This window comes from Nannospalax galili, unplaced genomic scaffold (assembly GCF_000622305.1).
Source record: "Nannospalax galili isolate Female #2095 unplaced genomic scaffold, S.galili_v1.0 scaffold996, whole genome shotgun sequence".
Classification (NCBI taxonomy): Eukaryota; Metazoa; Chordata; class Mammalia; order Rodentia; family Spalacidae; genus Nannospalax; species Nannospalax galili.
The window spans coordinates 121,998-136,120 of record NW_008339436.1 but is presented as its reverse complement, the minus strand read 5'-3'; the positions used below and the strand labels follow the sequence as shown (position 1 = coordinate 136,120).

Below are 14,123 nucleotides of genomic sequence, written 5' to 3'. Positions count from 1 at the left end.
TTTAAACAGATATTTGGTAGACTGGTGGTTCATAGCCATCATCAGCTCCTTCAACTTCAGTGCTTGTCTGATCTCCAGTAGCTTTTCCAGAACTACCACCCTCACCACAAAGCTCCCGAGTTTTCCCAATTCAGACTTGGGCCTCTTCTGCACTTTCACTTTTCTGACAAAGACATCATGAAGAGGATAAATAGACTGGCAAGCCTTTTCCATGTCTTTCCCGGTGTTGTCTAGAATCAGTTTACTAACCAATTCTTTCAAGTCATTTGTCTGTACTTCTTGGATTTCCAGCATCCTCCAGATCTGGCAGACATGCTGGTGCTGTGCCAAGGAGGTCTTGTGTATCTGCTTGTTTCATTTTTTAGTAAAACCAACACAGAAGTAACCATCAGTTGTCTTGACATCAACATGAGCTTCAATCATTGCCAATTTTTGGCCATGGAACACTTTTTAAATTATTTTTTGTGTGTATGTATATTGCCTGCATGTAGGTAGGTGCACCCATTTCATGCAATGCCTATAGAGGTCAGAGAAGGGTATCGCATCCCCTGGATCTGGAGTTAGGGATGGTTTTTGCTCTTATCCTCAGTAATGAGCTTGAATTTTCTAAATGCAGCTTGGTCATTCTATAGACTAGCAAGATTCACTTTCAAACACACCCTTGAGGCCATCAGAAGCAATTTTGGTTCCTTGATCTTTGTGACTAGTGTTTTTCCAATATTTCTACTTGTAAACATAGCCAGAGCTTTCCCATCACATACCAATCCTTAGAAAATGGATCCTCCACTTTGCCCTAGCTCCCTTCTTGCTGCCTCCATCAGGTGTTTGTTCTTTCAACTGCTCTTGAGAGCCAAGAGGGAAATAGATTTTAAGTTGTAATTAAAGCAGCATTCCTATCAGTGGAGGACTCACATTTATCCTGAAAAGGGTGATTATGTTGGCTGAAAGTCAGTTTTATACCTGAAATGAGCTGTTCTAGCATAAGCAGCCTCTTCTGCCATTGTAAACGTGCTATGGCCTGCTTTTCCTGAGAGCAGGTTGCTGTCAGCGTTCAGATGCCCACGTGACTGAGCCTTCACAAGTGCAAATGGAGAGTTGGAAACAGTTTATAAAGTTGACAGAGGTGCTTGGGACTTTTAAAAATAGGAAATGGGCAAATTCTATGATGTTGATGCGCATGGTGGTTAAAAGCTGGTCACTGGGTGGCAGTATTGCCTGCACATTTACTGTCATTTGATAAATGGATCCCTGACTCCGCAGAGTTATCTCAATTGTAAATACAAAAAGCAAAAGATATTGTCTTACTTTTAACCAAAAAAAATTGAAAATTTACCATAGATAAAAGTGACCTTACTCAGGCTGGAGAGATGGCCCAGCGGTTGAAAGCAGTGACTGCTCTTGCAGAGGATCCAAGTTCGATTCCCAGCACCCACATGTCAGCTACAAACCTCTGTAACTCCAGTTCCAGGGGATCCTACGCCCTCCTCTGACCTCTGAGGGCATCACACAACACGAGTACACTTAACATACGTGCAGTCAATATACTCATACACATAAAATAAAAAAAAATTTTTTAAGATGACCTTACTCAACAGGGGGTTGGAAACTAAAGCTGAAGTAGGTGGTGACCATTTAGCATCTAACCCAGCTTCCAGGTGTGTTCTTCCATTTGACCAGTTGGTTTAACAGAAATCTGTAACAATATGTCCTGCCAGGCATAGTAGTGTATGCCTTTAATCCAGCACTTAGGGAGGCGGGGCAGGTGGATCTCTGCAAGATCGAAGCCAGCTTGGTCTATATAGTGAGTTCTGGGATGCTGGGGCTACAGGGAGACCCTGTCTCAAAATACCTATATCATAGTTTGATTTTCTGTCACTATGATAAAATAGTCTTACCAAAAACAACTTGAGGAGGAAAGGGTATTTCATCTTGTAGTCCACTGTTGAAGGAGTTCAGAGCAAGAACTTGAAGCAGAAGCCATGGAGCAACACTGCTTACCGTCAGGCTCAAGCTCAGCTAGCAATTTCATACAGTACAGGCCCTCCTGCCTAGGGATAGACCACCCAGAGTGGGCTGGGCCCTCCTGCACCAATTAGCAATCAAGAAAACGCCCTACAGACAGGCCACAGGCCAATCTGATGGAGGAAATTCCTCAATTCCCTCTTTCCACGTGTGTCAAGTTGACAACCAAGATTAGCTATCACAACCTATGGTGCTGTCGTTGAGTTTCATTGAAATAAAGTGCAGTGGCTGGGGGGGGGTGAATGGAGAGATGGCTCAGTGTTGTTAAAAACACTGGCTGTTCTTGCAGAAGACCCGGGTTCGAATCCCTAGCACCCACATGGCAGCTAACGACTGTCCATGACTCCAGTTCCAGGGGATCTGACGGTCTCTTCTTTCCTCCTCAGGAATATGCACAACATGGTGCACTTATCTATATGCAGGCAATACACGCATACACATAATTTTATTTTTTGACCTTTTTGAGACAGGGTCTCCCTGTAGCCCCAGCTGTCCTGGATTCACTATGGAGACCAGGCTGGCCTCGAACTCACAGAGATCTGCCTGCCTCTGCCTCCTGAGTGCTGGGATTAAAGGCATGCGCCACCACACCCAGCCATAAAATATTAGAAAAAAAAAAAAAGTGTGGTTCAGGAATGTCAGGTGTGATGGTGCTTATCTATAATCCCCATGCTCAGGAGGTACAAGACCAGCCTGTCCTGCACAGTAAGTTCCAGGCCAGCCAGGGCTAGTGAGACCCTGTCTCAAAGTACAAGATAAATAAAAATAAACTCAAGGAAATAGAGGCTTTTGTAAATCAGTTTGGTTCAAATATTCTAGCTCTGTTATTCCTCTAGCTCCTCAGACTACCAGTGGCATTTCAGAGATGAAGCAAATTCGTTTCAAACAGTGTTTAAGCTCAAACTCCAGCAAAACAGTGATGTTGACTTTCAGCATGTAAAAACTGGGAGATTTATTGGGAAGAGAGGGTTCAATGGGAAGGGGATAAGAGGGTAATAGGGGGCAGTGATATTTTTTAAAATCACAAGGGTAAACTTGTGAGGTGGTGCAGTTCTATAATCCCAGCACTTACATGGAGGCAGGAGGATCCAGACTTCAGAGTCATTATGAGCTACAAACCCAGTTTAAGGCCCGCCTGGGCTACATGAGACCATCTCAAAAAACAAATGGACTGGGGAAATGAGTCAGTCACTAACTAAAGTGCTTGCCTTGCAAGCATAAAGATGGGAGTTCAGATCCCCAGCACCCACATAAAAAACTGGGCACAACTGTAAGCCCAGCACTTGGAAACTAGTGTAGCTTCTTAAAGTCTATTTACCCTTTTGTACACAGATAAATGTAGCTCTCAATGCTCATCAAAGAAGCTTCTTTTTATAGCAGATGGAGACTCACGAAGTTCCACAACTGTTCAAAATGCAGAGAATAAGCGGCCAGTGGGTGCCTTGCCACAACTGAAACATCTACAAAGCAACCCCTACACCTAAGGCTCGGGGAGCATAGAAGAGAAGGGCAGAAGACTATAAGAGCCAGAGGACCAGGCTGCCTGCTGCTAGTGTCTCTAGACATGACAGGAAAGCTGCACCTATGGAATCTCAACAAGACCTGCATGACAACAGCTGACATGACAAGGTCCCAACTCTAATGTAGGGCTACAGTCAATGGAAGCTGAGGAACAGAGAATCCATTTACTCCAGGGAAGAGCTCCTTGATGGGTTATCCAATACCAGTGGTTAGTCATAAGCACATGTACGTAGGAGGCACAACTAAATGAACTCAGTACTGTTATATATATTGCAACAATAATCAAGGACGAGATCATGAAGTTGGGTGGGAGGAACTGGAGTGGGGAAAGGGTAGTACAGGGGTGATGTAAATACAGTGCTCATGTATAAAATTGTCAATTTTTAATTTAAAGTACGGGCAGGCAGGGCTGGAGAAAGGGTTGGAGCACTGATTGTTCTTGCAGAAGACCTGGGTTCAATTTCCAGCACCCACATGGCAGCTTACAACCATCCATAACTCCAGCTCCAGGGGATCTGACACCCTCTTCTGGCCTCTGTGGGCTTTGCACAACATGGGTGCACTTAATATATGCCAGTAAAAGTACACGTACACAAAAATAAAAATAATGTTTAAAAAAGGTGGAAGTTTCCTTGCAAAGACACTTGATCACCCCAGATTAATCTCTGGCCTCACACGTGCATCCATGGGAATGCATGCCTGCACACGTGTACATGCACAGGCACACAACACTCACATAAGAGACTCCCCAAAAGTCACAAGGGTAAGATTTTTTTTTTTAGGAGACTAGCATTAACTGATACTTAAAAATACTCCCAAAATAGGCAATGTTAGTGTCTGCCATCAGTTGCCCCAGCCCTGTCTGTTTAGTAGCACATCTAATAGAAAAGGGAGGAGGCAGATGCAGATCTCTGTTAGGGGGCCCAGGCAAATGGCAGGAGGGCATTGCTTGCACCTTTAGTCAGTATTATGGGACAACACTGTATTTACTAGAGCTTGTTTGGTTTTGTAGGGGGAAAAAACAAAACAAAACATTATTTAGCTCCAATCAGTTTGGTGTTTCAATATGAAAATGTCCTTCAAAACCAGGTGTTTTTCTCAAAGAGCAGTGTGTAGTAATTTTCAGCCATCTGTGCAGTAAATAAAAATCTACACAAACCTATGTCCTGTGCTGTTAACCGCCCTTTCATGTGATGCTGGTGAATATAAATGACTTGATTTACTCAGTATTTGATAACTCAAATACTTGTTCTCTTATAATGTCTGCCTACAGAATCCCCAAATGCTCTTGGTCCTAAAGCTTTCAGAGTGACTAAGGTGAGTTTTCAGCCACAGGACAACTGCAGGTGGTCTTACATTCACAACACAGCTGGGCTTAAGCCAGTTTACACTGCTGAGCTCAAGGATTGGGCTCTGGATTTTAGCAGCCAGGTCCTAGCCTGACTTGCCCTCAGGTATGCACCTGTATCACTTTGATCTACCTAAAGGAGTCTTAATAGAGAAGGTCCCATTTAAATGATAAATGGGCCTAGAATGATCTCCTTTGCTGATTTAGGTGAAATTATTTCTAAATAGGGAAATTCTTTACTATCTTTTAAGATTTTCATGGGGAAGAATGCACCATGAAGGACATTACATCTGTCACCTGGGTACTGTCCCTAGGAATTCTTTTCTTGAATAGATTTGGGTGCCAGAGATGGAACTTGGGGCCTCATGCCTGCTGGAAAAACACTGTCAATGTGCTACAACCCCCAGCCCAGATTGTTTTGTGAAATATGCTCCTAGACCAATAAAACTCTCTAAGGGATTAAAACCTTTCCAAAATGGATTAGGAGATAAAACCTAACTTCAGAGCGCACAGAATGGTGCCTGGATATGTGAGGGTCTAACACACTTTGAGTCTTTTCCAGTCTTTAGAGCTACTACCATCCTGCCTTATATATAGCAATTAAGTGATGATCGATTATCCCCCCCCCATCACCCAGCTCAAAAGTGGCAGCGTTAAAATCAGAGTTTACATCTAGTGCTTGCTGATTCTCATCTTGGTATCTGACAGGTTGCCATCTACATGTTTAAGACTGTATAGCAAAACTGTGGTTATGAGGGTTTCACAGCACACGTGAGGTATTAGGTTCAATCCCCAGTACTGGAGGAAAAAAAGAAAAAATGGTTAGGGTTTAGCTCTGCCACTTAACAGCTGTGATGTTAGGCTGAAGAATGGACTCAAAAAAGATAACTGCTCAGAATATAGATTGTGGATCTAAGACAGCCAGGAGTTGACACAGGCAGCAAGGAATGTAGAGAAGCTTTCAGTGACTTTAAAAGGTGGCACGCTCACTTTAGTTGGATAAATGACCCCCCCAACAGACAGTGAATATTCAAACAGCCCTAGAAGTAGTCACGGAACAAGAATGCTGTGATGCTTTTTTAATTGCATGGGTCATTTTAAATAAATGGAGAAAGCACCTTCCAAAAGCTACACTAGCAGGAAAAGATTCCATCAAGCATTTACATAGTAAATTTCTATAATTTTACAAAGATTCTTGATCTTCACTTGAACTGTACGTGAGGGAAAAGGAGCCCCCTCAGGTCTGCTTGTAAAAGCAAACTAAAGTACCTAAAACCAGAGGCAGACCTGGGATGCAGAGAAGGGGAGAAATGATAAAGTCTGTTCATAAATTCCATGTCCACTTTAAGACATGTCAGAAGGCAGGCATGGTGGTACACACCTGTATGCCCAGCATCTGGGAGGTGGAGGCAGGAGGCTCAGGGGTTCCAGTCAGCCTCAGCTACATAGGTGAGTTTGAGGCCAGCCTGGGCTACTTGAGACAAAAATAATTATAAAGACACATGTCAAATGACCCTTGCTATAAGTATTATAGGGCACACTACTACCTTTAAGATAAAAATACTATCTCAAAAGCTGGAGTTCAGAATTATATAGTATCTTTGAATACCTTGGACTGCTGAATATCAAAACACAATACTTAAAATCCTCTATAAGTTCTGAACAAATACTTTAGAGGCATTCTCTAGGGCCATACACCTCTACTTTGGACTTTTTCAGTGAAGCATAGACAGGCCTCTCTGCTATCCTCTAGGCAGTGTAATAGTCAAGGAAAAGGGCCCAATGTTGGGAGGCTCCTTAGACACTAATCAGCTGGGGAAAGAGTTCATTGGCAAAAGTGTCCTCCCAAGAATGGTCTGTACCAAGTGGAGAGGACATGTCACTGAAGGGGGAAGGGGAGCCCTCATAGCTACAGTCACTGTAAGCATCCAGCAGGCAAGAAGGTGGCTTCAGACAGTGGCTAGATGAAAGCAGATTTGAGATGCCCAGTTCAGGAATTAAGTCACCTTCCAAAGGTTCTTTCTTCACTGAGACAATGAATTCAGGGTGATCTGTCTCTGAGGGGCTGAGAGGTGCTTCCTCAATTTTCACGACCACATTAGTTTGGCTCTCTGTCTCAGAGGGGATCTCTAAGACTAGAGGCTTGGTGTATACATGGTCAAAACGAATGAGTTCATTAATGGCTTCCAGCTTGGCTGATGAGGTCCCCATTGACAGAGAAAGGGAGGCTGGTAAGGAACTAGGTTCTTCTGGGTTGACCTCTGGGAGTTCCTCCAGATTGGCAGACTCTGGGGAAGGGCATTTGAGAAACATGACAGGGTCCAACTTGTCCAGAATGCCCAAAAGGATATCAGACTGCAAGCAAAACAGAGAACTGTTAGAATGCACATAACAATGAGCACTGAGAACACTCGCACTTCTGGGTTCTAAAATACAATTAGTCATTACGCTCTAAGAGACCACAGGACCCACTAGACCAGCTTATCCCCATGCCATGACCTAAATCACTGGGGATTAGGAAAATGACATCACTGCTAATCTCACCAAAACTAACATTGTCTCCATCTGCCTGGTTAGGAATGTCAAACATCAAATCAGTATTATAGAATGACCCAGTCATGTAGCTTTTTAGTAAGGCAGAATGATCTCTACCTCACAGTCTGAAGAGTCAACAGCATCAGAATCCATGGGGAGAAGTCCTGGGGAGGTGACAACTGGGCCTGCACCTGCTGCAGAGGTGCACGTAGTCTGAGTGCTGCGGACTCAGCAGACCCGGCCACCGGCCTCACTCCATTCCCCTGGAAGGAAAACCAAAATGATTAAGTAAACAGGCATAAGTCCCCAAGGAAATGCACACTAGGCAGCTGTATTCTCAGCATTTCAGAAAGCTAGACAGGAATGAAAAATTTCAACATGGCCATGTGTGTGGCTGTAACCCCAGCTGTGGGGAGCAAAGTCAAGAGGATGATGAGAGCTTGCTGGCCACCAGCCTAACTCAAGGTTCAAAGGAATAAGGCAGAGATAGATCAGGACAGCCACCATCTTCCTTTGGAATCTGTGCATGTGCACACACCACATACATACATACACACACACACACACACACACACACACAAATATACACACACTCCCTACACACACCAATAAAAAGTAGGATATACCTGTAATTCCAGCACTTAGGAGGTGGAGGCAGGAGGATCACTTCAGCTACAGAGAAAATTTGAGGCCAACCTGGGTTACATGAGAACTTGTCTCAAAAAAAAAAAAACCCAAGAAAAGAACCCACTGATAGTAGTTCATGCCTATAATCCTAAAATCCTAATACTTGGGAGACTGAAGCAAGAGGATTATGAGTTCAAGGCGAATTTGGATTACACAGACCTTGTCCCAAAAAATGAAGCCAAAGAAGCCAAGAAGTTGTACTTTGCTCTTTATGGTCTGGTTCTACTTGACACTTGTTGGCTATTAGTATTTGTTAGTAATTGTTCTAAGAGAGTCATGTAACTTATTTTAATTATTAGGACTTAGTAGCAGTTCATTACACACTTGAAAACTGACTGTCACTGAGAACAAGAATATCCTGCCTATTTGGAATATGGAGAAACTAAGGGAGATTTCAAGAATGCTTTTGATTGATCAGATAGACATGGTGCCACATGCCTGCAGTCCTCCACTTGAGAGGAAGAGGCAGGAGGATTGCTGCCACCCCAAATTAGATATTGAGGCCCTGTCTCAAAAAAAACAAAAAAGGAAAGGGGAATGGGAAGAAGGGAAGGGAGGGGAGGGGAGGAAAAGGAGAGGACAGAGATTTTCATCCGAACACAAATATAATCTGGTCATGTCACTTGTAACCAGTTCTCACAAGATTTACCTTGGTCTCTGCCTCTGGCTCCTCTTCAGTAACCAGAGCATCCATTCCCAAGCGCATTCTTAACTCCTGGTTCTCAATCACAAGGCCATGCGTTTTCTCTCGTAAAAGCTGATTTTCTAACAGAAGTTTTTGGTTCTGGAAGACAATTCATAACAGGCTATTAAAACATTTAAGAATTGGGGGCTGGAGAGATGGCTCAGCAGTTAAGAACACTGACTGTTCTTGCAGAGGACCTGAGTTTGAATCCCAGCACCCACATGGCAGCTAACAACTGTCTGTAACTCCAGCTCCAGGGGATCTGACAGCCTCTTGTCCTCTGCGGGCACTGCATGTCAGGGGTGCACTTACTTATATGCAGGCATAACACTCATATACATAAAATAACAAATGAAATATTTTTTTTTAAATTTAAGAATCTACTTGAGTTTCACAATTGGTTTCCTTCTTTAAACTCTATGCTTAAGTGGCTGCTCATAGTCCACATTAGAAGACCAGTCCCTAATTATGGAAAAAAGTGATATACAAAGTGCCACAGACAGCTAGTGATGTAGCTCAGCTAGCAGAGCATTCATCTAGCATGCATAAAGTCCTGGGTTTGACCCCCAGCACTGCATAAACTAAGCTTGGTGGTACATGCCTGTGATCCCAGCTCTTGGGAGGTATAGGCAGGAGCAGAAATTCAGGGTCATCCTTGGCTATACAAATTAGAGACTAGCCTGGTATACATGAAACTGTCTCAAAAAAAAAAAGTGTCATGGAGCCTCATATGGTGGTGCAGACCTGGATCCCAGCACTCAGGAGCAAGAGGAGTTGAGTTCAAGGTCAATCTCTGTCTAAAGAAAACAGCAGAAGAGCCACTGATGATATCAGAAACAACAAAATGACTCCAACTACTAACACAGCTTCAGCAAAGGGTGAGTTATAGCTTTAATTTAGATTTGATGCATTAAAATATACTATCTTAAAAAAATAAAGCCTGGTGAAGTGGCTAATGCCTATAATCCGAGCACTCAAAATGCTGAGACAAGAGGATTGCCATGAGTTTGAGGCCAGTCTGTGTTACCTAGAGAGTTACAGGCTAACCTGAGACCTAGTCTTAAAACAAAACAAAACAAAACAAAACAAAACAAAACAAAAAAACATACCAAATCTATGGATGAGCTGGGCATGGTGACACACATATCTGTAATCTCAACACTCCAAAGGCTGAGGCAGAAGGATCTCAAATTCAAGGCCAGCCTGGGCCACATACCCATTAAAAACTAAAGGGCTAGGAGTGGTGGTGGTGCACACCTTTAGTCCCAGAAACTTGGGAGGCAGAGGCAGGTGAATCTGTGTGAGATCAAGGACAGCATGGTCGATATACTGAGTTCCAGGCAGCTGGGACTATAGGGAGACCCTATTTCAAAACAACACCAAAAAGCAAAAACAACAACAACAAAAAAAAAATCCAAAAAAACCAAAGAGGAAGTGGTTCAATAACAAGCAAATGGAACCAGCCTGGATGCCCATCAACAGATGAATGATGAAAATGAGGTACATATACACAGTGGAATATTACTCAGCTGTAAAGAAATTGGCAATAAAATGGATAGACCTGGAAAGTATTATATTGACTGAGGTGATCCAAACTCAGAAAGCCAAAAACCTCTCGTCTTCTCTCCTAGGTGGATCCTACCTTGCCATGTATACATGCATGCACATAAATGGGAGTAAATGTGGGTAAAGCCTAAAAACCTAGAAAGACCAAGAGAGAGTAAAGAGAGATGCTGGGGTGGGGGGCACAAAAGTACCAATTAACATGAAAGCAGAAAGGAGACTGGGGGCGGACAGGGTACCAGGTGGGCAGTGAGAGGGAACCAGGAGGGCAGTGAGTTGGGGAGACGAGTAGGAAGAGAATCAACCAAAACAAATTGTTGAAAATTCCATGATACCTAATATTTTTGCATGCTAGTTATAAAATAAAGTGGTAGTGGTAGACTAGAATACAAAATAAGGTTTTGTTTTGTTTTTTAAAGAAACTGCTATTGATATGACCCACATTTAAGAACCAGCTAATGATTCATAACAACAGTAGTCGGGCACGGTGGTGCACACCTTTAGTCCCAGCACTCGAGAGGCAGAGGCAATCGGATCTCTGTGAGATGAAGGCCAGCATAGTCTCCATAGCAAGTTCTAGGCCAGCTGGGGCTAGAGGTAGACCCTGCCTCAACAAGACCAAAGGGGGAGGGGACAGCAGTCACCTAGATAACAAGTAAACTCCAGAAGTGAAAGGGCAACTTTAGTGAACTTTTGACCAAGCCAGGAGGGCTCTAAAGTTTAAACAATGATTTCCTATCTGTCCTCATGAATTCTAAGCTATCTATTGATAGCATCCTAAGCCACAGGGTGAGTCAGCTCTACTTCCAGTAAGCTTCACTCCTTCAACATTACCTACTGTGGCTTAAACTAGTTAATCTTTAAATTACACTTGAATTGTATTCTAAAGGACTGAAGGAGCTTGGGATAGACAGTGAACACCAGGGATGGCTATGGAAGGGAACAAAGTGTGGCCTGAAGTCGTTTTACCTCTTCTTCCAAATCTACCACCTGCTGTTCCAGCTCACTCATCCGAGCTTTCTTTCGATCTCGGGCAGTCTGTGCTGCGACTCTGTTTTTCAGTTTCCTGAGAGAGAAGAACAAATTGGAATTGCACCATCTCCAACTTTTTTTTCAACTTTATTTGAAAGCTTGGTCAGCTGGTGCTTTCTTTGAATTGACAAAAGGCAAAGCAGTGGTAAAATACACTTCAGGCTCAAAAAAGACCCAGCCTTCTGCCAGTGTGCCTTGAACCCTTGCCTTAATCTTTACTAATCTGGCTTGTGTGGCCATCCACGTGGTCTCTCATTCTGACCATGGAGCTGAGAACATTGATGATACATCATAAGGATCTTTCCTCTTCTCCCGTGGCTTCCTGATTCCAGTTCCACCCAACAGGATCTATCCTGGACCCGGGGTTTCCCAGGAAGGGAGCGATGCAGCTAGGACTCAAGCCCTCCCCTGCCCACTGTGGTCCCAGTGTTGAGTTCCCAGGCCGCTGCAATGACAGCCGGGGAAGACACTTCTTCCGGTGATCATAAAGAACATTTGCAGAGAACTGAGCACTACCACCTTCTGTGCCCATGTCAGTCTCCCCAGGGGCACAGACTGAGAGTGACCAGGCAGTTTTAGAGTTCCCAGACCTCTCCGCAGAGCTGTCACCGCAGCCCTGTGCCTCTCCGGAGGAATAGGTAAAGCAAGAGGCTGAGCTACAACACTTTACAGACGGAGTTCAGAGAGGCCGAGCGACCGACCTGGGGTCGCCCAGCAAGAGGGTCTGAAACCCAGACGCCCCCACCTCCGGCTCGGGTAGCTGGGCCCCCGCAGTCCCGGGCTCAGCCCCAGGCTCCACCCCGGCCTTCCCGCCCCGCCCCGTGCCACGCTGGCACCCGCGCCTCCAGGCCCAGACCGCGGAGCCCCAGCCAGGGCCCCGGCCTCAGGCCAGCCACCCGAAGTTTAAACAATGATTTCCTATCTGTCCTCATGAATTCTAAGCTATCTATTGATAGCATCCTAAGCCACAGGGTGAGTCAGCTCTACTTCCAGTAAGCTTCACTCCTTCAACATTACCTACTGTGGCTTAAACTAGTTAATCTTTAAATTACACTTGAATTGTATTCTAAAGGACTGAAGGAGCTTGGGATAGACAGTGAACACCAGGGATGGCTATGGAAGGGAACAAAGTGTGGCCTGAAGTCGTTTTACCTCTTCTTCCAAATCTACCACCTGCTGTTCCAGCTCACTCATCCGAGCTTTCTTTCGATCTCGGGCAGTCTGTGCTGCGACTCTGTTTTTCAGTTTCCTGAGAGAGAAGAACAAATTGGAATTGCACCATCTCCAACTTTTTTTTCAACTTTATTTGAAAGCTTGGTCAGCTGGTGCTTTCTTTGAATTGACAAAAGGCAAAGCAGTGGTAAAATACACTTCAGGCTCAAAAAAGACCCAGCCTTCTGCCAGTGTGCCTTGAACCCTTGCCTTAATCTTTACTAATCTGGCTTGTGTGGCCATCCACGTGGTCTCTCATTCTGACCATGGAGCTGAGAACATTGATGATACATCATAAGGATCTTTCCTCTTCTCCCGTGGCTTCCTGATTCCAGTTCCACCCAACAGGATCTATCCTGGACCCGGGGTTTCCCAGGAAGGGAGCGATGCAGCTAGGACTCAAGCCCTCCCCTGCCCACTGTGGTCCCAGTGTTGAGTTCCCAGGCCGCTGCAATGACAGCCGGGGAAGACACTTCTTCCGGTGATCATAAAGAACATTTGCAGAGAACTGAGCACTACCACCTTCTGTGCCCATGTCAGTCTCCCCAGGGGCACAGACTGAGAGTGACCAGGCAGTTTTAGAGTTCCCAGACCTCTCCGCAGAGCTGTCACCGCAGCCCTGTGCCTCTCCGGAGGAATAGGTAAAGCAAGAGGCTGAGCTACAACACTTTACAGACGGAGTTCAGAGAGGCCGAGCGACCGACCTGGGGTCGCCCAGCAAGAGGGTCTGAAACCCAGACGCCCCCACCTCCGGCTCGGGTAGCTGGGCCCCCGCAGTCCCGGGCTCAGCCCCAGGCTCCACCCCGGCCTTCCCGCCCCGCCCCGTGCCACGCTGGCACCCGCGCCTCCAGGCCCAGACCGCGGAGCCCCAGCCAGGGCCCCGGCCTCAGGCCAGCCACCCGGCCCACCTCCGCAGCGCCTTCTCCTCTGGGCTCAGGTGCGTGAGGCGCTGCCGCTTGCGGGCCTGCGGCGCCCCGCTCGCCTCCGGCCCGGCTCCTCGCAGGCCCGGCACCATGAGTGGCAGCGTCCGGCCGCCCGGAACTCCCGCGGCGGCGGCGGCGGCCGACTGGCCGGACAAGAGCAGCACTTTGGGGGCCGCCGCGGCCGCGCTGGCCGCCGTAGTCACCACCACCATGGCTAGAGACTGTCTACGCCAGCGCAGCCACCTCCCCGCGGCCGCCCTCCGCGCCCAGCCTTTCTACAGTCGTGGCCGTTCGTGATTGGCCCGCGCAGCGTGACGTCGGCTAAGCTCTGCGCCCATTGGTCAGACTGGCTCAGGGGCGGGCCCAGCGCGGAAAGGGTGGGTTTCCAGCGTGGCGGCCGTGGGCCCCGCCAGGAGAGTCAGGCCTGGTTGTGGGTGGGTGGAGGAGACCTGCGGCAGGAGGCCCGGGTCCACCGCGCACCACGTCACCACCTCACTGACGCAGTTTTTCTCGGTATGCCAGGCTTTAATTGCAAACCCAGAGATTTCCAGACCAAGGAATTTCAGCCGAGTCTCCCAAGTGCAGCGGAAAATCA

The 14,123-nt window shown here is 46.2% G+C and overlaps 1 protein-coding gene and 1 pseudogene across 1 annotated transcript; both read right to left on the bottom strand.

Moving 5' to 3' along the window:
• Position 1: 1 nt before the first annotated feature.
• LOC103735034 lies at positions 2-2,744 on the bottom strand (annotated as a pseudogene).
• A 3,211-nt stretch (positions 2,745-5,955) lies between these two features.
• On the bottom strand, positions 5,956-13,784 carry Xbp1 (X-box binding protein 1). The gene is given in 6 exon segments (XM_008834040.3): positions 5,956-7,246; positions 7,544-7,651; positions 7,654-7,689; positions 8,763-8,897; positions 12,546-12,642; positions 13,514-13,784. Coding segments are annotated over 6 exon segments (1,161 nt in total). The 5' UTR covers positions 13,741-13,784; the 3' UTR covers positions 5,956-6,688.
• Positions 13,785-14,123: the final 339 nt, after the last annotated feature.